General features: G+C 58.0%; 10 protein-coding genes across 10 annotated transcripts; 7 read left to right on the top strand and 3 right to left on the bottom strand.

Annotated features, from left to right (window-relative positions):
• Window positions 1-119: 119 nt before the first annotated feature.
• Window positions 120-917, top strand: GGTG_08531 (hypothetical protein; the record flags this gene model as incomplete). Its single annotated transcript, XM_009226373.1, has 2 exons — window positions 120-740; window positions 840-917. 2 exons carry the CDS (start codon window positions 120-122, stop codon window positions 915-917), a joined length of 699 nt encoding a protein of 232 aa, XP_009224637.1.
• Window positions 474-4247, bottom strand: GGTG_08530 (hypothetical protein). The gene is made up of 2 exons (XM_009226372.1): window positions 3869-4247; window positions 474-3807 (listed from the first exon to the last, which is right to left on the bottom strand). Exons 1-2 carry the CDS (start codon window positions 4045-4047, stop codon window positions 1155-1157), a joined length of 2832 nt encoding a protein of 943 aa, XP_009224636.1. The 5' UTR covers window positions 4048-4247; the 3' UTR covers window positions 474-1154.
• A 219-nt stretch (window positions 4248-4466) lies between these two features.
• GGTG_08529 (hypothetical protein) lies at window positions 4467-6592 on the top strand (the record flags this gene model as incomplete). Its single annotated transcript, XM_009226371.1, has 5 exons — window positions 4467-4537; window positions 4607-4949; window positions 5027-5225; window positions 5290-5682; window positions 5751-6592. The coding sequence occupies 5 exons, from the start codon at window positions 4467-4469 to the stop codon at window positions 6590-6592; spliced, it is 1848 nt and encodes a 615-aa protein (XP_009224635.1).
• A 335-nt stretch (window positions 6593-6927) lies between these two features.
• On the top strand, window positions 6928-8293 carry GGTG_08528 (hypothetical protein; the record flags this gene model as incomplete). The annotated part of the gene is made up of 2 exons (XM_009226370.1): window positions 6928-7425; window positions 7478-8293. 2 exons carry the CDS (start codon window positions 6928-6930, stop codon window positions 8291-8293), a joined length of 1314 nt encoding a protein of 437 aa, XP_009224634.1.
• A 28-nt stretch (window positions 8294-8321) lies between these two features.
• On the bottom strand, window positions 8322-10140 carry GGTG_08527 (hypothetical protein; the record flags this gene model as incomplete). Its single annotated transcript, XM_009226369.1, has 7 exons — window positions 8322-8327; window positions 8399-9040; window positions 9090-9228; window positions 9323-9488; window positions 9719-9950; window positions 10066-10081; window positions 10136-10140. 7 exons carry the CDS (start codon window positions 10138-10140, stop codon window positions 8322-8324), a joined length of 1206 nt encoding a protein of 401 aa, XP_009224633.1.
• A 137-nt stretch (window positions 10141-10277) lies between these two features.
• GGTG_08526 (hypothetical protein) lies at window positions 10278-13473 on the top strand. Its single transcript, XM_009226368.1, has 9 exons — window positions 10278-10408; window positions 10485-10605; window positions 10684-10820; window positions 10893-11210; window positions 11289-11348; window positions 11418-11744; window positions 11799-12631; window positions 12729-12772; window positions 12839-13473. Exons 1-9 carry the CDS (start codon window positions 10372-10374, stop codon window positions 13068-13070), a joined length of 2109 nt encoding a protein of 702 aa, XP_009224632.1. The 5' UTR covers window positions 10278-10371; the 3' UTR covers window positions 13071-13473.
• A 186-nt stretch (window positions 13474-13659) lies between these two features.
• Window positions 13660-20027, bottom strand: GGTG_08525 (hypothetical protein). The gene is made up of 2 exons (XM_009226367.1): window positions 18939-20027; window positions 13660-18858 (listed from the first exon to the last, which is right to left on the bottom strand). Exons 1-2 carry the CDS (start codon window positions 19692-19694, stop codon window positions 14062-14064), a joined length of 5553 nt encoding a protein of 1850 aa, XP_009224631.1. The 5' UTR covers window positions 19695-20027; the 3' UTR covers window positions 13660-14061.
• Window positions 20028-20355: 328 nt separating this feature from the next.
• GGTG_08524 (hypothetical protein) lies at window positions 20356-22462 on the top strand. Its single transcript, XM_009226366.1, has one exon. It carries the CDS (start codon window positions 20574-20576, stop codon window positions 22320-22322), a length of 1749 nt encoding a protein of 582 aa, XP_009224630.1. The 5' UTR covers window positions 20356-20573; the 3' UTR covers window positions 22323-22462.
• Window positions 22463-23071: 609 nt separating this feature from the next.
• On the top strand, window positions 23072-25325 carry GGTG_08523 (hypothetical protein; the record flags this gene model as incomplete). The annotated part of the gene is made up of 2 exons (XM_009226365.1): window positions 23072-25234; window positions 25287-25325. The coding sequence occupies 2 exons, from the start codon at window positions 23072-23074 to the stop codon at window positions 25323-25325; spliced, it is 2202 nt and encodes a 733-aa protein (XP_009224629.1).
• A 554-nt stretch (window positions 25326-25879) lies between these two features.
• On the top strand, window positions 25880-26902 carry GGTG_08522 (hypothetical protein; the record flags this gene model as incomplete). The annotated part of the gene is made up of 1 exon (XM_009226364.1): window positions 25880-26902. The coding sequence occupies one exon, from the start codon at window positions 25880-25882 to the stop codon at window positions 26900-26902; it is 1023 nt and encodes a 340-aa protein (XP_009224628.1).
• Window positions 26903-27253: the final 351 nt, after the last annotated feature.

Below are 27253 nucleotides of genomic sequence, written 5' to 3'. Positions count from 1 at the left end.
GGACCAAGGTAAGCCCAGCAGCCTATTCTGCACTTTCCGGAACTCAGCACTTCAACCCCACTCCGTGGTGGTCGCGGCCTAGGCCGTGATCACTCAGATTCGGGACAGCTTCGGCTGTCATGGGGACATCAGGAGTCCGCAAGCACACGGCGTTTTGTTTTGGTGCCGGACGGGCGCGTCGGTTTAAACCGCGCGACCAGGATGACGGCAGAGTCTTCACCCTTTTCGACGTCGCCGATGGACTTCGGAGCTTGACCATGAACTCGAACATGAGCGAGCGCCCCGACAATGCGACTGCCCCGTCGACTCCGCAGGTCAAGCCCACGCAGGTACGGGTGGCTTCAGGTGTCCGCGACGCCGACGAGAGTCCCGTGGGTGGTCAGACCGCCGCTCAGCAGGACAAGGACCTCGCGGGGAGGATGAGACTCGCCAATCTGAAGAACAACGCTGCCAGGAGCGTGTCCGGCACGAGTGCTGCTGGATCTGCCGCTCCTATGCAGGGGTCCACGACCACGTACAACGACGCGATGGGACAGGCGCAGGCACCTGGAGTCGGAGGTCAGACCTACCTGCAGCCACAGCCTCAGCAGCAGTACTACGCCCAGCCGAACCAGAACATGCCGCCACAGATTGGCTACGATGGAAATGAAGCTGGACGAGCTGGAGGGCGAGACGGATGTAAGGCAGGGAAGCTGCTCTGGGAAATAAGCAAGAAGTTCCCTTATGCAGAAGCACGTATTGTATGACAGGACGAAGACTCGCCATCGGGAAAGTACTGGCCTAAATGTTATTTGATAACTGTACGTCATGATGCCAAAAGCCGGGACTTTCGGGAACAGTGTTTTGACACATTTTCCATCTGGGGCCACGATGGAGTCTACCGTGTCAAGACCATGGTGGACAAGATCAGAGTCTAGGAGGCGTGGTCCAAGACGTAGCCGGATTCCGCAGGCGTTGTAGCCGGCGTCACGGCTCCAGTCGAGCGGGGCGAGGCCAGTTGACATGTCGAAGATTTTGTCAACAGTCCAAGAATTGACGTCGATGTCCATGCAGACATTGGAGCCCAGACTGACGGCTACTGTTGCCGAACTAGCTTGAATGAATGATATATCGCCCGCAGAAATGCTTCGAATGTTTTTATGTGTATATATCGCTCATGAGCCCGTGGCTTTCCAGTCCTTGGCCTTCTTCTTGAGCTTGTTCATCTTGATCTCCAGTTTCAGCCTCTCCATCTGCTCTTCCAGGTTCGAGTCGGCATCGCTGTCCTCGTCCTCAGACTGGGAGCTTTCCAGCAGCGCATCGATCCTCCTCTGGTTCGCTGACCGTTTTGCCCTGGCGTCCGCCTTGAGCTTCCAGCTGGGCTGGCGGGAAAAGGCAAAGTTGGGCATCGTGTCCTTGCGGACGGACTCGCGCTCGGCCATGACGCTGTAGGGGTCGTCGCCGTCGATGCCGTGCATGTTGCCGATGTACTGGTCGAAGAAGGCGCTCGTGCTGCCGACGCGCTCAAAGTGGTCGGCGCGCAGGACGGGCCGGGGCATGTCGATATCCGGGTCCCTGCGGGCCTCGAAGAACTCGTACTGCGCGAGCGCGAGCGCCGTCTGGAAGGCGTTGCGGATGTCGCGGCCGTTCCAGATGCGCAGCCGCTGCGAGCTCTGGTTCTCCTTCCACTGCCGCTCGTAGAAGCGCGTGATCTCGTCCTCGTCCATCTCCAGGTCGCCGGCCGACGAGCGGATGCGCGCCAGGTTCTTGTGCCAGATGCGGCGGGACGAGTCGATGTCGAGCTTGGGGTAGAAGAGGCACACGTGGATGCGCGACCGGAACGCCTCGTCCAGCTCGCCCACGCGGTTCGACGTCAGCACGAGCACGCCCGGGTAGTACTCGAGGACGCGCAGGAAGACGGCCACGTGGCTGTTGCGCACGACGTCGCCCCGCTCCCGCTTGCCCAGGAACACGTCCGCCTCGTCGAGCAGCATCACGCACCGCCACTTCTCCGCCAGACGGCAGAACTTCTCGAGGCTCTTCTCCATGTTCCTCGAGTCTCCGCCCAAGTCGCCACACGTGATGGGCAGCAGAGGCCTCCCCAGCTCGGCGGCCACGCACTCGGCCGTGGACGTCTTGCCCACCCCCGGCGGGCCGTGCAGGAGGATCACCAGGCCCTTGCCTTTTCTGTAGACAATGTCCATTGAGAATTCCTTGCCGGGGGGCACCGTCTCGTCGCCGGCGCTCGTGTGCTGCTTGACCAGCGCCTGGAGGAGCTTCTTGTGACCCCGGGGAAGTACGAGGTCCTCGAAGCGCGTCTTGCGGAACCCAGGCTCCCCGTTGACCTCGTCGAGGTTACGTAGGCTGTCTATCTTGAGCGGAAGCCACTTGCGGTTGAGCATCGCGTAACCGTAGACGCGGGGGGGCATGAGGGCGTAGTAGTCATCGCGCAGCTCGAGCTGCCCCAAATGCTTGACGGACACGGTCCTCAACAAGTCCGTCTCGGCGACAAACTGGGCTCTGCGGTCTACATCGATGGCCGAGTCGTCGAAAACGTCGCTCTCGAAGTAGATTCCGTACCCTTTCTGGGGAACATAATCGGCAACCTCGCTCTCGTTGGCGGGCGTTGGCCTCGCCACGACACCTCCACCCAGGGAGAATTTGAATGCCTCGGTCTGCTTGTAATGGTCTATGCCGGCTGCTTGGTCCACCATGACCTCGCTGTCGACATCTTCAGGGTTGCTCTCAAAGTAATCGCGAAACCTGTTTCCTTTCTGGCCCTGGAACTCGCGCAGGCTGGTGCCTCGATAGTGGAGGTGCGCGCCGTCGAGGACGGACAGGAAGCGCCTGCCCCTCCGGACCAAATGGCCGAGGAGCCTGTCCTTCTCGCTGTCGAAAGCCAGGGGGTAGGCGTCGAGCGACACGATATCGACCTCCCCGGGATACTCTGGGAATACGAACCTCCTCGGCCGCGGCCCCACGAGGTCTCCGTCCGAGTCGATGTACGCACAGTCGAGAATGAGCGGTGTCATGCGGCTTATCGACTTGGCCAGCGCGAGATTCTTGTGTTCCGTTTCCGAGTTGGAGTCCCAGTCAACATCGGGGCGGAGCCGCTGCGATCGGTCGCGCGCGGCGCGGCCGCCGGTGACGTGAAGTACCACAAAGGCCTGGAGTTTATCCTGGTTCTCCTTGCCGGCTTTGTTTATGAGCACATCTCCAGGCTTGTATAGGTGCCACAGAAACCCAAAAGAGATCCTTTTCAGGGACAAGTCCTCAATCTGTCGTCGCAAGGAGAATATGCCCGACATTTGCGAATCCATGAACTCAACGACGAGCCGGAGCTCTTCGCAAAGTCGGCGCCGCACCATGGCCTCGGACGGTCCCGACTTTCTGGCGCTCTCCGAGTCCTGCTGCTGCTGCTGCCGCTCTTGCACCTGTTTATCCTCTCCATTCTCGCCAACGCGGGTCTCACCAGCGGCGGCTTGGTCTGCCGTGCACTCTTGCTCAAGCTCGCCTAATTTCTTCCTGATCTGGGGCTCGCACACGACGAGATACTTGTAGGGCCACACCCACACGTTACGGTGATCACTCAGCGGCTCGCCAACAATGTCCGAAATGAGCCCCAGTAGTAGGCTTGAGTTGATGGCAAGTCGATCGTGACGGCCCGAGTGCCTCATGTCGTTCTCGTCGGCGCTGTTCATGCCCGAAACGAGCAGCGTGCCTGCGTTCGCGACCAGGCCGAAATCCTTCTTGACGCGCCGCCACTGGCCCGGCGGCACGTACATGATCTTTGGGGTTGGTGCGCCGGTAACCCCATCCTCGGACATGCTGACAAGGCGTCAGCCGAACGAGCCCTTGTGCGACAAGGAAAGCTTGATTGAACGCTTACGTCGTTTTGGACTCGAGGTATTTCACGTCGGCCCTCAGACTCTTTACCTGCTCCTCGAGGATGTGAATGTAGGCGTCCCTGTCCACCGTGACGCCGTTATGCTCGTAAATAATTGGCCGAGCGGCTTTGACGGCGTCCGCCGCCCCTCCTCCGACCAGCCTGTTCTTGTCGCTGTCCATATCTGCGGGGTTCGTTGACGCGTGACCTTGTTGCCAGGAGAACTGTTGAACGACGGCGCTATGGTCTGGTAATTATGTGCAGTGGTGCAGCATCTGTCGCGTCTACGCTGTGATGATTTTAGGAACAGGACCAGGACGTGGTCGTCCGGTCAATTTACTAAAAAAGAAGAAAAAAAAAGGAACAAAAAGGAAGGCCCTCGATAGGTCTTCAAATTCCGAAGCGTGCTGACATGCATGACGAGTGGTGGCTGGTGGAGATATAGAGGCACGAGGCCAGTTACGGCTTGTGCAGCACGGCTGTGCGGTGGCCCCCGCATTTTGGCATTTGCAAAGGCTTTACTGCCTGCGCGAGCCTCTCCAAATTTTTGATGTGGGTGCAGGCCTGGCGCGGACTGCAAAACCAAGCAGTGTTCAGTATCATGGCAACAAGCGAGAGCGACGCACTGGCAGGGCCCGATACTCTAGTCGGAGAGGTTATCGACGACGCAGAGTAAGTTGAAGAACGCATAGAACGGGGAGGGGATCTGACCACGAACGAGCATTGATTATCTATCCGCAGATTCCCTTCCCTGGCATCTGTAGCAGAAGCTCAACAGGCTGCATTCAAGAATGCTCTCGTCAAGTACCAAAATGCTACCGCGGGCACTAAAAACCCATCCGCCTTGGATCTCGACAGCGTGCACACCTGGAGCGAGGTCCTGGAGGCTGTCGAAAAGGCCTCATCCGAGTACAACGGCAGCCCGGGTCACTGGGGCAAGATTCGCAAGGCACTCCGGCGCTTCGGGGGTACAAACAGTGTCTTCGATGCGTGGTCGTCTGTGCTACCAGCGTGGTCGTCTGTTCTACCATCGCAATCCGAGTACTTTTCCATCATTTGCGGAGGACTGAAGCTCATCTGTGGTGTAAGTGCGGGCGTCGACAGCCTTGTGCTGAATGCCATATGAACAGACCTTGATGCTGAAAGTGAAGACCTATCTAGGCTGCTGCCCGTCTCCGGGAGCTACGAGGGGAAATCGCTGACGCATTGGAAGAGCTGCCGAATCTGTTCTCCGTAACGAGCCAGGCCATTGCGATATTCGATTCACCCAAAGAACTCGAGCGGTGTGCCGTAGACCTCTATGTCACCACCCTTGAGGCACTGGAGCACATTGTCGGGTGGTTTACACAAAAAGCTGCCAGTAGGTAAAACCTTGGCACCCCTGACGCGGAACGTCATGTGTGCCTCTTCTGACATTGGCGCAGAAAAAGCATTCTCGAGCCTTCTCAAGCAGGATGCATACCAGCAAGCGCTGAGCAACAAGATTGACAACATCCGCAAGTGTTCCGAGAGATTCGACAAGACCGCCCGGCTATGCTCGTACCAAAGCCTGGCATCGGCGCGGCACGACATCCGGGCGCACGAGAAGCTTTCGAGAACACAGCACGACGAGCTCCTGGGCATCATACGGCAGGCCGAAGACGGCCTCCGGAACAGGGATGACCTCCTGACGGCCCTGGCCTTGCGCGTTCTTTCATTGGAGAAGAAACATGCGCAGTTTGTCGGGTCTCCGTTTTGTGCGCCGGAGCCGATCGAGGCTGACCGGCTCCGACGCCGGCTTGCGCGGCCTGGCCAGGCGTATGTTGGTGCAGGCAGATGTGAGTGTCCTTTTGAAGTACGGCTCTATTCTGGCGCGAGTTTCGGCTTGGCATTAACATTGCCGCAGTGGTAACGCAAGAACGGCTGCAAACACTCACAGACGGTCTCGCGCCGTTCCGCGAGGCAGCAACCGAGTGCGAAAAGGACATGGCCAAGGTCGCCAGATCCATCGAGTCGCTGCCGCGTGTGGCACAGGACCGAACGGCCGCCATGGTCCAGTCGCGGCAGTTCCAGGCGTGGCTCGCGTCGCCGCTCTCCGAGGTGCTCTTCATCAACGACAGCCACTCGACGCCGCTGTTCTCCAGCCCGTCGGCCTTTCTGTGCGCCAGGCTCGCCGAGTCGGCATCATCGCCCCGTCACAACGGCGATGACGCCATCTCCCTTCACCACTTCTGCCGCGAACACGTGGATCAAACAGGTTCTGCAAGATCGTTCGGCCCGCTGGGCGTGCTGAGGAGCCTCATTGGCCAGCTGCTCGCACGGGTTCCCCAGCTCGAGGTGCCGCGGCGCCTCCTGGAGATGGATGGCCGAAACCCGGCAACGTCGGGCATGACTGTCGAGGTGCTGAATAGCCTGTTTGAGCGTCTACTGTTCCAACTGCCCGCTGACACAGTCGTGATATGTGTTATTGACGCGGTGAATGTGTTTGAGGAGCAGCGTGAAGAAATACAGCGGGACGCAAGGGCCATGGTCGAGGGCCTGGTTCGGGTCAAGCACTTCTCTGAGCTGGGTCGCTGCGCGTTCAAGCTCCTCTTCGCATGCCCTTGGAAGAGCAGGGCACTCTATAGAGCGCTCCCGGACGGAGAAGACGCAGTACTCTGGATGCCAGGCCACGTCGCGTCCCAGGGGGGACTGTCGACGACGAGATGGAACTCTATGCTGCTGCAAACGTTTGCCTTTGTCAGATAGGACTACTCCATACAAGGTAAGCAGATTCCATGTACAAGCACATACAACCATACCCACTGGAATATACAGGATCCCGTCCTAGTTAAACCAGTAAGGGGGAAAATAATAGCCAGGATGACTCACTAACGACGGTTGATGAAGTGTGCTAGCCCCATTCACGTAGAGGGGATAGCTCAGCCAAGGTGGGAAAAAGTGAACCCAAAATGCCAAATTGGGAAATTTTTAAGCTGCCACCTTGTCTAAGGTCTTCGCCCGCCGTCCTTCCCTTCTCTGTTCTGCTCTGACCTTCATACTACTCCCCGGTCACTCGAACAGCCACCCGATTGAGTAGAAGCATGTCCGGCGACATGGCAGCACCTAAGAAAAGGCGGCCTAGCGAACGCTGGACATCATTTGACGACTGGAACTACGGCGGAATGAGGCAGCGCCTTGAGGGATTCATGGCGTCCATCAGCAAGGCGGCGCTGACGGAGCATGCCTCAGTCGTGCTCGGCTCACCCGCGTCCATGAGCGAACCCTTCTCTGCTGGCCAGCACTGGTGCTGCTTCGAGCTTGTTGCACCAGACGACCGCTTCCTCGTCGCACGAGTTCGGCTGCCGAAACATCCCGAGAGTAACGCCACAGACACGGACGAGGAGTACTTGATCCAGTGCGAAGTTGCAACGATGAGCTTCCTGCGGGCGAATGTCAGGACCGTCCCATTGCCTGAACTCTACGCGTACGAGGCGCCAGGATCCACGAGGGCCATCAACGCAGGCGCCACGTACATGCTCATCCAAGGATTCTACGGCAATTCTCTCCAAGACATCGACCAAAGCATTTACGACCTTCCTGTAGGTTTTAACTATCCTTCACCTCTATAGACATAGCCCTAACCCCTTGCAGGTCTCGACCCAAGAGCACGTTTTTGCGCAGTGGACGTCAGTTCAGGCGGAGCTTGCCGCTTTTACCTTTCCACAGATTGGCTCCATCTCGCAATTTTCCACAGACACTGGCCCTACCATTGGCGCAATCGCTACAGCTTCGATTGACGGTCTTCCGGCTGCCGGCCCATTCCGCTCCGGATGGGACTACTTCGTTGCCGTGGCGGAAGGTCTTGTCGCCGATGCACTCCAAAGGAAGCGTTCGGGCACGGAGAGTAGCCAGTTTGCTACTCTCGGCCCTCTCGTTTTTCGAAACATCGTGCGCGACACGCATATTTTCAAGAGTAAAGGACCGTTTCACCTCAATCACATGGACATGGGCATGCAGAACATTCTCATCGATGATGGCTTCAATTTCGTCGCCGTGATTGACTGGGAACTTGCCCATTCGGCGCCTTGGGAAGTGAATCACTATCCCATGCCGATCCCGCTGATCTCCTCCGACCGGGGAATTGCAGAGATTCTCTACGACCCCAGACACATGGCCCATCGCAATGTGTCACGGCAGGCTGGGGCGAGATTACTGTACCGACAGAAGTTTGAGGAGGCGGAACGAGCGCTTGAAAAGAGAGGCAAGCCACTGCACTACTCAATCGCTGAAGTTCTTGACGGAAAGGCATCTAGGATCTACGGCTTAGTTGAAAAGATCGGCGTCTTTCACGGCATGGAAGAAGAGCTCACATACGAGTTGGTCCGGCTAGGCTACGGGCTCACAGGCCCGGAAGCAGAACAGCACCTTCAGATGCTGGGAGGAGACGAGAGGGGCGATGGTTGCTAGAGTAAATTGCTTGTTTCCCCCTAGTCCTTTAGGTCTATGAGAAGATCGTTTTCTAGCCTTGAATAAAGTCTTGGTAGCACCGCCTCCGTCCGCGTATTCCAGCACGCTCCGAGACGCGAGGGCAGGGCTCTGGGGCGTGGTGCTTGCCTCGTCGGGATCGGGAAACGCGACGCCAGTGACGGCCAGGAGACGGGCGTGCCGGATCAAGTTTTGCTGGGCTAGGGGGACGTCGTCCTCGGTTGCGTTGGGGTTCCAGGCGAGGTTGAACGACGACCTCTTCCCGAAAGTGATGTAGACGGTGCGGCTAGTCTTCGGGACTACCCTCTGGCACGGGGGCGGGCCGTCTCGTCGTGAGAGCCGGCCGAGATAGAGCGCGACCACGCTAGGACACTTAGGCTCGCACCTGCCGCCCGACCACGCTGCGCACCGCCGTCCGTACGCCGGACACAGCGGCGCCCGGACTGCCCAGCACCGGACCGGCTCTATCACGGTGACGGCGTCCTGACTAACTGAAACCTTAACTCCAGGCCTGAATGCGACCGAATGAATGTCGTCCCGCCTGTTGGCCCAGCGGCGGCGTCTTGCGGAGAGGAAGCGGCTGCTGGAAGACTCGTCGGCGGATGTCCTGGCGGTCGCGCGGCAGCGTTCCACGTAACGGTGTCGACGAACCTGAAAGAACTGCCCGCCGACCTGGTAGGGTGGGGCGTCGATGGCGTCGAGCTTGCGGGTGGCGGCGAGCAGGGCCGACTTCGGGGTCGTCTGAGGGCTGACCGTCGGTGATGACGATGAGGTTGACGGGCTTGACATCGGTGGTCCAGGCGTCGCCGCCGGCAGCGCGGACGCGGCGCTTAAAGAGACTCCCGACCTGCTCGGCGTCGCGTACGTTGTAGCCCGTGCCGGCGCGGCCGGCGCCCGACGGGTCGCCGCCGCTGCCGCTGCGGTGGTTAAGGAAGTACAGGTCGATGCCGTCCCGTGTCGGGCGCCGTGCAGATGGGCGCGATGCTACACAGCACCTCCACTTCGCGCCACCGCGAGTCCGTCATGGAGCCCGAGTCATCGATTAGCACCACCGTGTCGAACCTCGACAGGAAGGCGAACGGGTCCTCGGGCCTACTAAACGAGTGCCCGCCGATGCTATACGCCGACGGCGCCGGCGACCGGCTGCTCCGTGTACGGCGGGGGAGAGCATCTTTAGCTATGGGGCTGTCAGATGAGGCAAGCAGATTCCATCTATAGGCACATACGACCATACCCACTGGAATATACGGGATCCCGTCCGCTTTCCCCTAGTTAAACCAGTAAGGGCTGGATTACCGCTTTGCAACCATTTTTCCAACGTTTGTCCTTTTATTTTAAAAACGATAAAAAACGGAATTTTATTTCCAGGATCCAGGCCGCTACTAAAAAAAAAAACCGATTACTTACTTTGCTGCTTTTGGTGCCGCGAGTCGCCGCCGTCGGGAGGAAGAGACGGAGGTGTCACGATCAGAAGGGACAGAGGCGCCAAGCGCCGAACACGTCTTGTCGCACGGGCTGTTCTGCGGCGCGTGCTCACGTGGATCCCTGCGCTGTGCGGTGAACTGCCCTTGGCCGTCACAGGAGGTAGTCGATAACACCGACGGGGCTCACCGGAAAGATAAACAATGGGAACGAAAGACTGTAGTGGTTACGCTTTCGCTGACCCGGGTCAAGGTGGCGCTCGCTTCCAAACGTCCAGGTAGTCCTACGGCTGACCCCCACGAGTGCGCGTACAGGTCCCAGGGATCACAAACCTTAGTACGGTGGATCCTGGTGGTACATCAGTTTAGCTTGGCTTTCTACATTACTAGCAAACGAAAATACCTCATAGCACATAGAGAGCCAAACAACCGCGTCGCCACCAGCCGTATAAAAGGCCGGGCAGCAGCGACGATTTGCCAAGCGCGCCGCTCGAGTCGTCATCCAACCCTCCTGCGCCGCGCCCCCCCCCCCCCCCCCCCCCCCTTCTTTAAGCAATTTTCCATCGCAGAATTGACCGTCAATCGACCTTCCCAGGCACTTGTTGGCCCGGCCGCGGTTGCGCCCGGCCGCTGACCATCATGTGGAGGCCAAGCGTAAACTTCATCTCTCTGCACTGTCAGTATTCCCGGACAGGATTGCAGTTTCGCAAACCGCTGCGCGGGTTTCGGAACTAAGCCAACGAACTCTGCAGACCTGTGGATTCTTTTCTGCTCCTTTCTCGCCTTCCCGATTTTGTCACCATATGGCAACCTTGCGGCCGTTGATGTCTTCTTCTTCGGCTGCAGCAGTTCAACCGAGTCTGGACTCAATACGTAAGCCTCGCCCGGCCAGCGCTCACTTTTGACCGGCCGGCCGTCTAACTGCCACCCTCCGACTGGCCTTGAATTCAGTATCGATGTCAAGGAGCTCAAGACGTACCAGCAGCTCTTCATCTATGTTATTCCCATTATCACCAACCTGTGTTTCGTCAACGTTATGGTCGTGGTCATCCGTCTGTACTGGTTCCAGAAGCGCATGAAAACTCTCAGTAATCACTCACTCATTCTATTTTTGCTGGCCACCTCTTCGTCGCGTTTGCGTTGCTAATTCTGCGCTTTAGAGCCTGTCCCGCCAAGCGCCTCTGTCGACGACACCGAGGCGCAAGCTGGAGAAACGAAAGCCATGGTCACCTCACCGGATTCTGACGCTTTACCTCTGGTTCGGTCGAATCATTTCGTGCAGCCCATCGCGAACAAGGACGCGGCTGTTGGCGGGGAAGGCATAAAGCTAGAGCCAGAGCCAGAGCCAGAGCCAGAGCCCGTCCCCTCGCAAAGAGTGACCTCCATCAAGTTCGACGCCGACACCGCCCTCCCTCGACGCATATCTACCGAAGATGCTGTTGCTCTTCGCATCCCTGGGCCGCGGGAGCGGGACAGTGGTGAGCGCGCGCTTTTGGCTTTATCAGCATAATTAACTAGTTACGCTGTTAAGGGCGCACGCCTAACCTCTTGCACAGGCCACCCTATCGTCAAAGTTGCTACGGATGGAAGAAGCAGCGCGAGTCAGTTGGATGAAGGTACGCTGCCGCATAATCGGGAATCTGAGGATGGGAGTCAGACCGGCCGTCATTCATACGTTGTACCAGACCAGGAGTCCATCAAGCCCACCAGCCATGCATCGTCGGCCGGCCCGTCCCGACGCAGGACCTTCCACACCGCTAGACGCCTGTCCTTGACCCATTCCATCGAGAAAACTGCCTCTTCGCTGCTCGTCCTAGGCCCTACGCCGACCATAGACAGGCCGAGGCCGTCCAGCTTGTCGACCCGTCCCCGCGTGGCAGACCTGCCGCAGCTATCCCGCCAGGTTACGGTCGGGCGCAATTCGAACTTCTACAACCTGACCGAACGCGACCGCGAGGTCCTCGGCGGCATCGAATACAGGAGCTTGAAGCTCCTGCTCAAGATCGTTTCTAGTACGAGCATCCATGTCTGGCTGGGGTGTGGCTTCGTCTGATTCGCTGGCACAGGTTATTTTATCGGGCTCCATCTTTTCGGCATTATCTGCCTGCTCCCCTGGATTCACGCGAACGCAGGGTCCAAGTATACCGACTGGCTCGACCAGAATGGTCTGGATTGGTCCTGGTGGGCCATATACTCGGCACAAACCATGACCGACAACCTGGGCTTCACGCTCACTCCGGACTCGATGGTGTCCTTCAAAGACGCGACGTGGCCGATACTCGTTATGACTTTCCTGGCCTTTGCCGGAAACACTTGCTACCCCATCTTCCTCCGCCTGATCATTTTTACGATGTCGAAACTAGTGCCCAAAAAGTCTGCGACCAAGGGCCACCTCCAGTTCCTCCTAGACCACCCTCGTCGGTGCTACACGCTGCTTTTCCCCAGCAAGCCGACATGGGTCCTTTTTGGCATCCTCGTTGCCCTCAACTTCGTTGACGTACTACTGATGATCGTCCTGGACCTCAAAAACCCTGCCGTTACGGACCTGCCCATTGGTCCGCGCATCCTGTCGGCACTTTTCCAGGCGGCCTCGGCCCGCCACACAGGGACCGCCACTTTCAACCTTTCCCTAGTTAACCCGGCCGTGCAGTTCAGCCTAATCTGCATGATGTACATCGCCGTCTTCCCCATCGCGATCAGCATCCGCGCGTCCAACACTGACGAAAACCACGCCCTCGGCATATACTCTGGCGAAAGCAACCTCAACGAGCTAAGCGGCGTCGATTACGTCACGGCCCACATCCGAAACCAGCTGAGCTTCGACCTGTGGTATATATTTCTCGGCACTTTCTGCATCTGCATTGCAGAGTCTGAGAGGATCATGGATCCAAAGGATCCGGTGAGTCCTCAAGTCAAATAAAATCCCGTCCCCGCGTCCCCTGGCGTTTTTGCACACTGGGGACCCATAGCTGACCGGTTCCCATGGCGCGTGACAGGCATTTTCCGTGTTTCCTGTTTTCTTCGAAGTAGTTTCGGCATAGCAAGTAACCCCAGTTACCTCGTCGTGACAGAAGGATTATTGCTGATTACGCACCCTAACAAACAGCGGCAACGTCGGCCTGTCCCTAGGACATCCAACGGTAAACACCTCGCTGTGCGGCCAGTTCACGCCGTTTAGCAAGGTGGTTATCTGCGCCATGATGATCCGCGGCCGCCACCGCGGGCTGCCCAACAGTATCGACCGCGCCATCATGCTCCCCGGCGAGGACCGGCCTGGTGAGGCGCCCCTGAGCCAGTATGGTGGTCATTCTGGCAGGCCTGCTGCTAAGGATCAATAACCACCGTGTACCATGCTGTCACACGGGAATGACCCTCGGGACCCAGGAAGGCCGATTGGCCAACAGACAACCTGTCACGAAGACAAGATAAGCTGTCAGGACAAGATTGGGTCGCGACGGGCCAATACAAGACCCTCGCTGGGTGGTGGGCTGATTCTAGCAAAACGGGGTAGGATGCGGTGGATTAATGTAAAAACCTTGGACGGCTGCTCTTAAAATTTCCAAGTACCAAAACATATGAGGGCCGAACTAGTACTTAGGTGGGTGACCACTGGGGAATCCCCGGTGTTGTATGTTTTGATATTTTTGCTCCGAGGATGGATCTTTGAAACTACCTGAAATGAGACAGACGAAGAATTGGATAAGATCGAGGAGACTCTTCCTGGATCTGAGGTACTGGTTGAATAAATTCCAGATGAGCGAGGGGGCCATCACTGCGCCCTTCCGCTTCAGCCTGAAATCAACTAAAAAAAAACAGGCGAGGAAAGTCACCGTTGATGGCTTTCCTGAGGGGGTGTGTCAGCCGCAAGGTATTCTTTGTAGGCATCTACAGGGCCCATGCGCTAGGATTTAGCGCAAGGATTCAGGAATTTAGCGCTAAGGTCAACAGCCGTGGAGAGATGCTTGTTGCAAGGAGAAGGGAGGCAAGGTAGGCTCTATTGAAGGATGATCTATCTCTCTGAGGAGGAAAGGAATCCGGTACAGGGAGCCACCGGCTCCTTGCCATTATATACACTTTTGACCCCTATCCCTCATGCTTGATATCGGACCACGAGGTACCCATTCGATGTGCCCGAATCGGGCCTAGCACCGAGCCGGCCTCCGAAGTGCGCCTGCATACCTTCCTCCTTTGTGGCAATGCTCTCCAGGCTGTCGGGTTGAACGATAAAAGGGCAACCTGGGGGATAGAATTCCTAGTGAAGACAGAGGAGAGAACAGAAAGAAAAATCTTGGTGCTGAAAACGTCTAACACCCCGGCCCGAAAGAGAAATCAAGCACATGTCTCCGCGGGGCCAGCCGGGCGCATATCCTCCGAGAACCTGAACAGCAGGACCTCGCCTGACTCGCAGCCCACGACGACGCTCTGCCCCTGGACCCAGCAGCACAGCGACGCGCCGATGTTGGGGCGGAACGCCTCCGGCAGGTAGATGAGCTTGCGCCCCCTCCAGTTGATCCACTCGTAGCTGCGGCCGCTGATAGTGAAGGCCTCCCGCGTGGGCGGCAGCGGGCGCGCGGGCAGCACCTCCGATACGGGCCTTGCGTTGTCGGGGTCTTGAGCCGCCGCCGCCGCCGCCGCCGCCTCCTCCAGCGCCGCTGGGCTGACATCGAACGGCCAGGCGCCCGTCGAGAACAGCAGCACGTCTGGGTAGTCCTTGTCAATGCGCAGATGCTCTAGCCGATAGTTCTCGGCCTGAGAAACGACAGCAACACACTGCTGGTCCTCGGGTTGGTCCGGACTCCAGATTGCGACGGTGCAATCGGTGGAGACGGTGAAGAGCCGGGACCCGTCGTGCGAGAAGATGACCTCTCGAATGTGGCTCTTGACGCGCCGGTCCGACATGTCCTTGTCCGGCTTAGTCCTGTCCGCCTTGTCCCCGGAGACCAGATTCCAGACCATGACGTGGCGATCGTCGCCAGCTGAGGCCAGGCGCTTGCCGTCCGCCGAGAAAGCTAGGCCGAAGACGTAGTCGTCGTGACTGCGGAAGACGCGGTTTGGCACGCTGGAAGCCTTCGTCTCATCCTCACCCGGAGCATCGTCTGTAGTTCTCTGGCTTTCAGTGATTGTGGCGGCTGAGAGGTCCCACAGGCGCACAGTGAAATCGTCAGAGCCCGTCGCCACGAGGTCGCCGTCGGGAGAGAAGACCGCATTGCGAAGCCAGTCCTGATGGCCAATGAGCCGGCACTCAGGTGCCATGGAGGCGACTTCTTCTTCACGTTGTGCGCTTGTCGGTTTGACGTTCCAGAGGAAGGCCGTGTTGTCTTTCGATGCGGAGACGAGGCGGCTACAGCTGGGCGAGAATGCCAAGGACGTAATGTTGGAATGCTCGCCTCTAGAAAGATTCTCGCCTGTCTTGCCATCCCACACGCAGATGGTTCCGTCGGTGGATGCGGACGCGACCAGGCTGCCGTCCGCCGACATGGACACGCAGTGGACGGGCCCCCTGTGGCCAAGACTGCGTCTCCCTGTGACGGGCATGGACGACTCCTCTGCTACCAGTGCGCCTTCTGCGGCCGTCTCCGCCTCGGCCATTTCGAGGTCCCAGATCCGGACGGTGAAGTCCGAGGACGACGATGCCAGAAGGTTGCCGACAGGGGAGAAATGCAAAGCCAAGACCAGGCCGCCATGCCCGCTGAGAAGTCGAGCCGGCCGCGTGTATTCTTCGTTCTCGGTGGCGCCCCATCCATCAGACGACTTTGGCGACCAGATACCAATCACTTTGTAGTCGCTGATCGTGGCAAACCGCGTGCCGTCACGCGAGAACACCGCCTCGTGCGAGTACGCGTCTCGGTCAAAAGTGGATTCTGTCACCGCCAAGGTTTGGCCCGATTGAATATCCCACACACGTGCCTTGCTGTCATCTTTGATTGATAGAAGCAGCCTGGAATCGGCCGAAAAGACGAATATGGAGACACCGACACTTTCGACGGCAGGGTTCTCGTGCGAAGAATCGGATTCTGTTCCGTCTACGTCGTCCTCGTTAATGCTGTCAAGGTCCTCGTGATTGCGGGATGGAGAGCGCTCGGCTAGCGTGCGAACAAGGCTGCCTGTCGTCGAGTCACAGACGAGTATTTCGCCGCCCTGGTTGTACGCCACGTATTTACCGTCGGGCGAGAACCTGACGCATGAGACGGGGGCTTCCTCGGACTTGTCACCCTCTCCTGATCTGAGACTCAGTTCCGCATAAGCAGGCAGCTTCCAAACTCGGGCCTTCTCGTCCACAACAGCAGCCAGCTTGTCGCCGGCCGACGCGATCGCGATGTCGCCGATGCTACTGCCCCCAATGTAAATATTGTTGTCGGCGTCAGGGCTCGCTGCCGACGGTTCCTGGTCCTCGTCTTCAGTCTTCCTCCCGCCGTCCTGACCTTGTTCGCTGTGCCTCTCGTCTTCTTCCATATCGGTCCCGGCCTCAGGATCAGGTCTGGACCCTATAATGAGTTTCTTCAGTAGCCGCCCCGTCGGGATATCCCAGACTGTGAGGATGTCGGACGTGTAGGCAGCGAGGATGGCGTGGTTCTCCGGGCTGCTGCTCGACATTGTCACACCGTAGACATATCTGGAATTTTCGTTATTCAGGACTCGTTGTAGTTTGCCAGTGTCAGCATCCCAGAGGCGCACGCGCCCATCGTCAGACGCAGATGCGACCAGACGGCCATCGTGAGAGAAGCAGCATCCCCGGACCCAGTCATAATGGTGCATAACGTGGAGGCAGTTGCCGACTGCCCCTTGGCCTGTGGTCCTGACCAGTGGGGCTGTGACGAGCCACGGATAGTACTTCGGAAGCCATCTCTGCCTCCACGGATCCGTGGCGGGAACAAAGAGCAGGCTGCTGCGGACTCGGCGGCTTGTAGTGTAAGAATCAGCAAATGCGAAGTCGCCAGGAGTGCCGTTCTGATCTGTGGAGGGCTCATCATCCGTCTTCTGAGGAGCCATGGCGCCGGTTTGCGAGCGGTCACGTCTAATGAAGCTCATGACGTTGTGAATGCTCTTCTGAAGATTGACCGGGCCGTACTCCTCGCTGCGGCCGTTGTCAGCGGTGGGGACAGGCGTCGCGGCTAACTCCAATAACCGGGACATCGGGTTGAGGACGTCTGACAGTTCGTCTTTCGCGTCCACCATCTCCAGCCACTCTATCACATGGTCATGCAACAAGTGGTCAGCCAGTGCCAAGGCTACCCTGTCGAACACGCCAGGCTCCGTCAAGTGTCTGATCCAGGCTGTGGCGGGATACGTGCACTCGTGCCTTGCGAGCGGCGCGGTTGTAGCAACACGTCCGCACATTCGAGTACAGCGCAGATGCGTTAGGACCATCTCCAAGCAGCGGTGCGCCATAATGGTGTGTAGCTTTTCGATGGCCCCGAGTTCCAGCTCCGCCAGGTTGCGCCGGATGAATTCCGTGGCAGACTGGTGCTTAAACTGCAGTCTGCCATCCCGTATTTCCAGGATAAACGGGAGCATCGTATTCACGACAACCGAAACGTCGACCTCTTCTGGCAGCTCAACTAGATCGACAAGCTCTGCAACCAAAAGCGGCCGGTATGCGAGGGCCGCCGCAGAATGAATATCTGTGCGGTATTTCTTATCCTTCGCCGTGAGGTTTCCAACATGTAACTGGCCTAAGAAAAACAGCGATTCAACGCCTTGACTTCGCTTGCTCATGTGGTCCAGGATATCGGGAAGGTTCCAGACCTTCTCGCTTGACCTGACGACGGCAAGCGCCGCATCGAGCCAGATGAAGTTGCCAGGCGTCACCTCGCGCAGCTTATTCAGCACGGCATTGTAGAGCCCCCCCTTGTAGAGCGCACGGTTTGCAGTGGCGGCGAATCTTGAGGTTGCGACATCACTGACGATCTTCCGGAGGTCTGCCGGGTGCGAGTCAAGATCGAGGCGCAGTTGCGATACAGCTTGTGGCGACAGCAGCCCCGGGTCAACTTTGTTGCCATCAACAGAAACCAGCCACTTGACCTTGTTTCCATACGGCGGTGCCGTGGTTGTAGATATGAAGCTTAGTAGATCCACAAGTCCCCGGAGGCGGGCAGTGGTGCTATGATCCGCACCCACGCCAACCTTCTGCTCTAAGCTTGGATCCGCGTCCTCGGCCGCGTCGACGGCAAGCAGCTCGATCGAGTCCACCACAAAGTACGTGGGTGCAAAGTCGGCGTCTTCAATGATGCTGTAGAGAACAGTTGACAGGGCATAGAAGTCGCCCTTGCCCTCGAAATCGGTCCGGTCTGTGTCGCGGAAGGCTCTTTCCAGGTGAAGGCGCAGGTGGGGTTGGCTGCGGAGGACGCCGGATATGAGGGCCTTGAGCGCGGAAAGGACATCCCGTTCGTGGAATCCGCCGCTGCCATTGCAGAAGAAGTAGGCCACTTTCTTTCCATCTTCTGATGAAGAGACAGCCCCTTGCTCCGTTACCAGACTCTGCGCCGCTGTGCGCAAAAGTATGGATTTCCCGACCTCGGGCGAACCGCTGACCCAGAGAACACGCCCGCTCGCTCCGTCAGTCCAGTTGAGGAACTTCTCAAAATACGGTGTGTCGCGTGCCCAATCATACAAAAGTCGGCCCGCTTCTCTTCTCGTAGCGTCAGTCTCGTCAAGCGGCTGTTCGGGTGCGTGCAACTTCTCCAAGATCTGTTTGAGACGCTCTGCCTCGTCTATCTCCGTATTTTCTGAGGCGGTACTAGCTTCGGACTCCGCATCGGAAGCTGCCTCGTCTTGCTTGCTACCCTTGGGCGGCTCGAATAACTGTGAGAGCTCAGACTCCATGTCCTGCTCTTTGCTGAGGCCATTTGTGAATGCCTCTTCGAGACCCCGGATGTGCTCAGCGGTCGTTTCGACTGCCGTCTCTGGCTGCTTCCATTTCAGTGCAGTGGTGATGAGCTGTCTAAGGACAATGCTGTAGAGGTCCGTGAGCGCCTCAACATGAGAGTTATCGGCATGCTGGTCTCCACCGGGCGGGGGCCCCCCGAAGAGGAGCCGAGGCAGCGCGCTGTACCGCTTGATTCGCGAGATCGTGGACACAGTTTGCGAGCGAGTCTCGCCGTCCAGAGAATCTGTTTGCAAGAGGGTCTGGAGATCGGGTTGCAGGAACAATGGCTAGTGAGTTTATGACCCATCTACACGAGAGCCGGAGTGCGGGAGTCACAAACCTCTAGAGCAAGCCATGAAGCAGCCCAGGCCATGGATGCCTGCGGAGAAGCTTGAACGGCAGTTCTCATGATGTCTCTCAGGGAGCGAGCCTCAACGGCCTGCGTAACACGGTCGTTCTCCCCAATTCGTTCCTCGAGCCAGCCGTCGGTGATGCATGTTATATGCTGTCGCCTCTTGTCACGATCAAGCCAGGTGTGGGCCTCGACCGGCGTGCCCGGAGCAGAATTCCAGGTAGATGCCCGCCGGGGCCATGAGATGATGCCCGCACTCCAGGCCGCCATCACAGATTCGTACGCACGCATGAGGTCCGAGTCTGTCTTCCGCAACTGATCGTACGCGTCATCCCACAAGCCGGCGACCCGCTCCTCTGGATTATACCATGGTGCAGCTCCGTCCGCCGGGGCGGGCGAGGCGTTGGATGGTGCGGCAGCATCGCTCGATTCCGCAATAGCTGCATCTGGCTTGTCCCCGGTTTCAGCACCAGTAGTCCCGGCATTTTGTGGAGGTGGTGGCTCGTCTTTCCGCCCTTCTACCGAACCGCCGTCTTCCATAGCAGCTGTCTGTCTTGAGGGTGCTCCTGGTACGGGTCTTGTATCGGCGGAACTCGCCGGCGCGTCACCTTTACCATCGTTGCCCTCTAGCTCGGTTTGGCAAAGTGCGGCGTGGCTGGCTTCACCATTGACGACGCGCTGCGCTTTCTTCTTGCCGAATGCCCAGGGAATTTTGTGGAGGAGATTGCGCGGCTTATCGCCCATTGTGGACTCCCGTTGAACTGAAGCCTAGATGGAAACCTAGGTAGTTATTGGGGTGCAAGCAGATTCCGCTCGTGTTGTTTGGGTCCGGGATGCGGGACACAAAAAAACAACGGGACAGGCGGCTAGTGCAAAAACAAGGCAAAAAAGTGCTTCCCAACCCTGAAAACCACTCAATTGAAGTGGGGACAGGTAGGCTCACAGGGGACGCAAACCGCAGGTGGTTTACCCAAAGGAACGAAGCTAGGTATCTTAGTTACGGTTGCTCATGGCCTGAGGAAAAGTGAGGCTGCCTGGTCTAGCTGAGGTTTGTTCCCGTACTCGATAGAGGAGAGGCCATCCGCAAGCTGGCAGGGGGTACGAAGAATCCTGCGGGAATGGACGAGTTCTTGGTGTGCGCGAATTTTCTTGCACAATCGTATGGTGCAGCGTATCTTCGCTTCGCCATCCCAAATCATTGGCTTTGTGACCCTTCCTGCATCTGGTGGCACAGCTGAGGCCTGGCACCGCGTTGGAGGTCTTCCAATCGCGGGTCCAACTTGTGCAATAGCCCCCCATTTTTATGAGCGCCCCCGGGAGCTAGACACTGCCGATCTCCACACCCCGCAGTGGGCCGCCTTCGGCACCGACCTGGGCTGAGCTTCCGAGACTACACAGGGGATCCCCGAGTACTCAAGTACCCTCCGTGTACCGCTGCACGCCGAAGGACTTTGGAGAAAAGCCAGCTCCTTCCCGAGGCGCAGGATATATTATACGTCATCTGTGAATCGCGCGGGCTATGGATGCGCTCGCCACCTATGAATCTTGACTTCGCTCCTCCTGCTCCTCCTGAGCCTGGCCTTTTTTCCAAACAGTATACACGGCCTGCTCAAGCCAGAAGCAATGTCTTCAGCTCCAGGAGGCTATGAATCGGAGTCAGGGCAGCCGACGGCAGCTACGGAGGATATCACGCTCGACTGGAACATTCCCGGGCTAGACGAGGTCCCCTTTTATGACCCTAATGCAATCTACGACACCAAACCGGAGGAAATCCTGGCCGACGACCCGGTCACGGATGTGGCTTTGAAGAAGCAGATAATTGTCGACTCCGACAGCGCGACAAGGTCCCAGAGCCGCAAAGGTGGCGAAAATGACCCGCTCATCTTCGGCAAGGAGACGAGCGACTACACTCTCAAGGTGGAGAGACTGGTGTGGGTGGATGGATGGCGCGAGTCTACGGGGGACGCCGCCCATCGTCAGCGCCGCGGCGAGATGACGCTTGTGGTTCTCAAACTCGGCTTTAACACCAAGACCAAGAACAGCAAGGTGGGTTTCGCCAGAGCTGAGCTGAGGTTCCGGGCGAAAGACAAACACGGCAAAGATCCAGAGGTGGTTGCGTGGGGACCCTTCCGCCGCATCCAAACGTGGAACGCGTGGAAAGCCCAGCGCGATATCAACACCAAGAATGAGCAGAAGCTTGACTTGGGCTACGCTGGCCAGAAGGGCTCACTCGGGCGGACCACGGAAGACAAGACATCCTGGGAGCGGATTGACTTTGACAGCGGCAAGTCGACAGACCTTGCCAATCTCAAAAAGACTGGCTCCGGGGCAAACGGCGTCATGTGGACAGTCTCCCAGAACCAAATCCACAACCAGGGTGTCGCCCCTGAGATACGCATCGGCGTCCTCTTCTCCAGGCCAAATGCAGATCGATACCTGGTCGATTTCCGACTGACGGCAATCACGGGACCCGTTCGAGAGCTGTGGGAGAAGATTAAAGGAGGAGTCGCTGGTGTCTCTGGTGACAGCATCCCCTGGACTGCTACGCCGAATCCGGGCGACAAGACCAACTACTTTCACGAGGGTGCCGACATCATCAATTCGATCGACATTGAGAATCTGGGCCGGCTGGTGTCCAAGACCGACTGCACAGACCTCAATCCAGCGTGGCTGAATGCGTGGGAGCGATTCGAGGTGCCACAGCCCAAGGCCGCGCCCGACAACAAAGACAAAGAGGACGCCGCGGCGATTGGGCCCGAGATAGTAGCAACAGCAGCAGCGGCCGCCGCCGCCGCCGCCGCCGCAACACTCGTGCTGGCAGCGAAGCCTGCGAGCGCAGCGCAGCCGACGGCGCAAGCCGAGGCCGTGGTCAAAGAACAACAAGCTGCACGTCTGGCAGAGTTTACGGCCGAGAATCTGACAGGGGCTAGCGTCGCGCAAGCTGGCGAGGGATCGCCAAGCGCGCGGAAACACGGGACGGCTGCCAATACCGCAACCGATAAAGACGCTGCTGACGCTCTTCAGCCTCCGCGATACACGGCCGGTCCTCCTCATCCTCACGAAGCTGACAACTCAGCAAGTGGGGCAGCGGGTGCGCAATCCGCTCACCCAAAGACCGCGGGCCGCGCCTCAGAGCAGCCCATCGCGCCTGCCGGCCAGCTCCCTGGCCCGTGGACGAGCAGCCAATTCAACGCAGACTACACAGGTTATGATGTTTATAGCCGGCTTGTGTCGCTCGAGGCCCGGGCCGCACGGGCGGAGGAACGAATTGCTCGCCAAGACGAACGAATTGCTCGCCGGGACGAGCTGATTCTCAAGCTCCGAGATGCGTTGGCAGGAGAGGGGACGACTTTTTCCACGCCCATCGACTGATGCTTTTGCTACCCTATGTACCTAGTCGAGTCTCGTGTGATGGTTTCCCGCGAATGCAGCCAGCCGTGGCTTCGGAGCGGTTCTAACTTGTCAATTACATTTTGGTTTAAATTGCTTCTCAATGGCGACCTGTGAATCTATTCTAGATTTCCGACATGGTCAGCTTCTAGGGCATTGTAGCTGCACAAGCGACTGGATACCTACCTACGGCAATGAGCTCGAGGCTTTGCCAGGCCGGCTGTGGTTCGTGCGACTCGTGGACAGGCGGGACACCCAGAAACAAGAATCAAGTCCAACAGAACGAGAAGCTCTTCCCGGCCCGGGAACGAAGGGTGAGCCGCAGTCTGTTATCGCGTTCGGGGTCCTGGCCAATGATGGCCCAGCCATGCAGAATGTGGCTGCAGCATTGGCTGACACAATAGTGCAAATCGGGCCGCAATGTGCACGAACACGGCGTGATTGCTGCAGGAAGAGCACTGAAAGCACTCCTCGCTTCTACTATTGTAGGTACAACAGAGGTACATAGGGTCATGAGGCCGAGGCACGGCGCGTTCCCTCGAACCCTTTACAGCCTGTCCTCCCTCCCCCCCTCTCTCTCTCAGAGGTCGACCACCCCGCACGGGAACCCGGGGGAATGTGATCTTTTCTCGCTGGGGTCGCGAGGTACCCTCAGCGTGAGCTTCAAGTCCTGCGATCCGACAGCGTCCGACTTTGCAAAGTGCTCATAGAGATGCAATCTTGTGCAAGCCATGGACTCGCCCAATTATGCGCAGCATTCCGCCAACGACCTCGGTAAAACGACGCAGGTTTTCTCGATCCAGCCGAAGACTGCTAGGCCACCTACTGCGGCCATGGCTGGGGGCGAGGCTGCGGCTGCTAGAGAGAAAACGACGAGGATGCTGCATGAAAGGATGAAGAAAGCCATCGCGACACAGAACGACGGAGTGAAGAGCATGCAGGTCGAGTCGCTGGTGCATGCCGTCATGTCAGCCGCCATCGAAGCATTGAAGACAGACGCACAGCCCGTTCGAGACGCCATCAAGCTCTTCCTGGATGATGAGAAACGGGAATACAAGATAGATGACTGCGTCCGCTGGCACCTCCTTCTGCGGGCGGTGCGGACCGATCAGAACCCGAACCAGCAGGTCGTCGCTGCCATGAAGGCTCTCGGCAAGCTCATCGTCGAGGCGAGGCCGTACCTCGCCTTCGAGAACCCGTACGACCCGGAGGAGGCGAAGAAGTTCTACGAGGACCAATGCTTGCTCAAGTCTGTCCACAGAGACGCCAAGCAGAAGGAAATCATCTTCAACGTCGCGGCGCAATGCGGCAACGCCGAGGTCATCGCCGCCATGCTCGAGCACGGCCGCAAGCTCTACGATCTGCACGAGCCCGCCACACACGAGTTCAAAGCGCACTACGGCGGACCAGATTTCTTGGACAAGCCGTGCTCGCTGCTGGATCTCGTTTTGGAGGCGAATCCCTATTCCTCCGTCAACAAAACTGCCTTGTGGGAGGCGGCGATGGCAGAAAAAGGCTCTGTCGAGACGGTCGAGGCGCTGCTAAAGGTGGAAGGCCTAGCGACCAATAACACGGCGCTCAGCTGCTTCCGTGACGCCGTGGAGAATGGTCTGGATGGGGTCATACGCAAGTACCTCGACTACAACTCAAAGAAGCCGGTGGCGAACGGCACGTCCAGCCACGGCGGTAGCGACGCTACTAGTCTCTTCGCCACCAGCGACAACATCATTTTGGCCATTGAGCATATAGAGACGAAGATGCCGGTCAAAAAGAGGAGCAAGTCCAAGCCCGCAAATCTCGAGACGACCAGACGCAACATCGTTCGAGACATCGTCGGCGCCGTTAAAGATACGGCTACCTTCAACGCCAAAGTCGTTCAGTCCATCATCCAGCGCGACTTGATGGAGATCTGGCCCAAGACGGGCGTCTCCAAGAGCCTCGAAAAGTCCCTGATCCACCTCGCTGTCTTCTATCAGAAGCCCGACTTCGTGGAGAAGTTCGTAAAGGAGCACCCAGACTCATTGTGCGAGAGGTGTGCCTTATCTGGCGAAGGGCTGGCTGCCACTCAGAGCGAAAAGGCAAAGAAGTATGCCCTATGGTACAACAACAACAGGTGGGACGAGGGAAACGGCTTTGTGCCGTGGCCTAGGCAGCAGAAAGATGCCACTCTGGTTGGGGCGGCAAAGGATCGGGCCAGGATACGCGACCTGATTGTCGCCAAGACGATTGAAGTTGTGGATAACATGGGGACGCTCTCGGATATCTTTCACGACTCCAACGAACCCTGTGAGCAATACCTCTTCCACCCCCCCTTCAGCATGGCCCGCACCCAACCTTTTCAATGGTACCTACTCAGACGGGCCTGGCTTGACACCGCTAACCCCTGGCCTTTCCCTCCAGTTGGCGATCTCTGCTTTGACATTTCCCGATTTAATTCGGCGACCTATGAAGTATCAGCCTTTGTGGACTCCCTAATCTTGCACAGCCAGAACCGGGACCTCCTAAAGTACGAGCAGACGCTACGCTATGTCGAGTTCCCACCACTGGACTTGATGGCTAAGGAAAGGGAAGCGTTGTGCGAGAATTCGCATTTCACGAAAAGCCACCGTGAGGTCTTCAGGATTCTCAAGTGGCTGTGGGAAAAGAATGTGAGGAAGATCATCAAACTCAAGATACCAGACAGATTGCTCAACCCACACGACGACGAGGAGATGGCGATGTGGGTGGACAAGTTCGAGGTGGAGGTTCTCGACTGGAAAGTGCTTGACCTCTGCATCTCTGGCCTCGAAAAAGGCACCAAAGGCCGTATCAAGGAGCTGCACCTTTACTCGAGCGGCAGTCGCGTCGTCATCAATGATTGGTTCGGCGAAGACGGCGTCAAGAAGTTTGGCGAGGTACGAATTGTAATTGCTCCTTGTTAGGAGTTCAACTACACGCGCGTGTTAGGCCCTCGAGGAATTTGGAATACTTGACGGCAACTACTGACTCCATGCATACCCCTCCCCTTTGACAGCACTTTGAAACGCTTGTTATCAGCGTCATAAAGGTCCGTAAAATCTTCGCCTACGTTGTTCCTAGGCTGTTCCGTCGTGTCCTTCACAAAATACCCTTAATCAAGCACCAGCTTACGTGTTCATAGGAAACGTGTACGGAGGCCCGCAGCGACGCCGTGACTAAAAAGCTTCGCTCTCACGTGAAAAAGCTGAGGGATGACAGGCCACCAACCTTCAAAGCGCTCAGGATCGAGACGGTTTCATGGTATCCTACATCCAAGCTGGTGAACTTGGGCGAGATGTAAGTGTCAAAAGATGCCGCTCTCTCCTAAATATGAGCCCACTCCTCTCCCTTCCTTCTCCCACCCGGGTGGTAACGCCCCTCATGCTCTCTCGCGATTTATATCCAGCAACACCTGACTAATGGTCATCTGTTATTTTTCGAATAGTGCCAATCGAGTCGCACCAACGCTTGCCCGCTGGCTTCGGAGCCTTGAAACCGAGGTCAATAAAAAGGAAGGCTTGCCCCAGTACAAGCCGACAAAGATGGCGATCCTCGACAACGGCATCCTAAGCATCTCGTCTCAGTCATCCGGAGGCCGGGGAAAGATGCAGCAGCAATCTTCAAAAGAGGCCGGCAAGGGCGACGGGAAGCCCGGCGAACCGGGGGGGAGCGAGCAAGGCGAGCAGCACCAAGGTACGGAGGAAGCGGCACCACAACAGGATGGCGGCCTCTGGGCACGCATCCAGGACGGCTGCTCCTTCGTGGATGAGAACTTCAGGTTCAGCCCCTGGCTATTCGCCTCCAACCCCCACGGGACGCAGATGGCGAACCTCATCTGCGCCATCGACCCGTTCTGCCAGATCTACGTTGCCCGAGTCGCCGAGGACTCGTCCAAGATCACGCCAAAGAGGGTCGCAAAGGCCATCAAGTGGGCCCGGAGCCTAGACGTCGACGTCATATCGATGAGCTTCGCCATGGGCCATAGCGACAGCGACCTCGAGGACGAGCTGCGCGAGGCGACCAAGCAGGGCATCGTCATGACGTGCAGCGCCCACGACGAGGGGTCCCGCATCTCCAAGGCGTATCCGGCGGACCTCCGGAGCGATCTGCTCTCGCTCCTCGTGCTGGCCGCCTGCGACGAGTACGGCAAGCTCCTCCGCGACCTGTCCCCGAACAAGTACGACTACATGATACGCGGCCAGAACATCGCCGCGGGCGTGATCGACTTTCTCAAATCCGAGGACGTCATAACCGGCAGCTCCGTGTCCACGGCGCTCGCCGCGGGGCTGTGCTCGCTGATCCTCACGTGCGACCGGCTCGCGCACCCGGGCAAGAGGTACCCGGGCGGCAAGGAGGCTGGCAGCCGCTGGGCGCTCGTGAGGCGCCACCTAGAAAAGATGGCGGCGGATGATTCGAAGCAGTTCCTGCTGCTGGAGAAGTTCGAAAACATCGCCACCCCGCACATCAACCAGCCCACAGCCGAGGAGATCGAGCTGGCCGCCAGCGGCATCGGGGAGCGCAGTGCGAAGGCCGTCCTGATGGAAGAGTTTGGAATGCTTGCATAGGCTCAGTGCAGTGTGTTCTGACAATCTCTGCCTAGGCAGAGGGGCGTGGGCGTTAGGGAAGACGAAGAGGCACACATCATGTCCTCACGAGTGATCTCCAGTCTGGACTGTCATTCATGGACGCACAGAGGGCATTTCATCAATTTTCGCCTTTGACGGTGCCGGGTTTCGTGTTGTCGGTAGGTTCGAAGCGGTTGGTCCCGGCCTATCAGCCGTGAGTGGTCTAGTCCCTAAGGATTTTTAATACGGTGCAAGTTGTGGTTAAATCCGTGCAACAACCTACAAGCCGGTCGGCCCCCGGGTACCCGCCTCCTTTGCCGTCCTTATGTTAAAAGGTAAAAACAAATACAT

The sequence above is a fragment of the Gaeumannomyces tritici genome (genome assembly GCF_000145635.1).
Source record: "Gaeumannomyces tritici R3-111a-1 unplaced genomic scaffold supercont2.4, whole genome shotgun sequence".
Classification (NCBI taxonomy): domain Eukaryota; kingdom Fungi; phylum Ascomycota; class Sordariomycetes; order Magnaporthales; family Magnaporthaceae; genus Gaeumannomyces; species Gaeumannomyces tritici.
The sequence above is the reverse complement of the archived record's forward strand: the minus strand, read 5'-3'. Positions and strand labels throughout refer to the sequence as shown.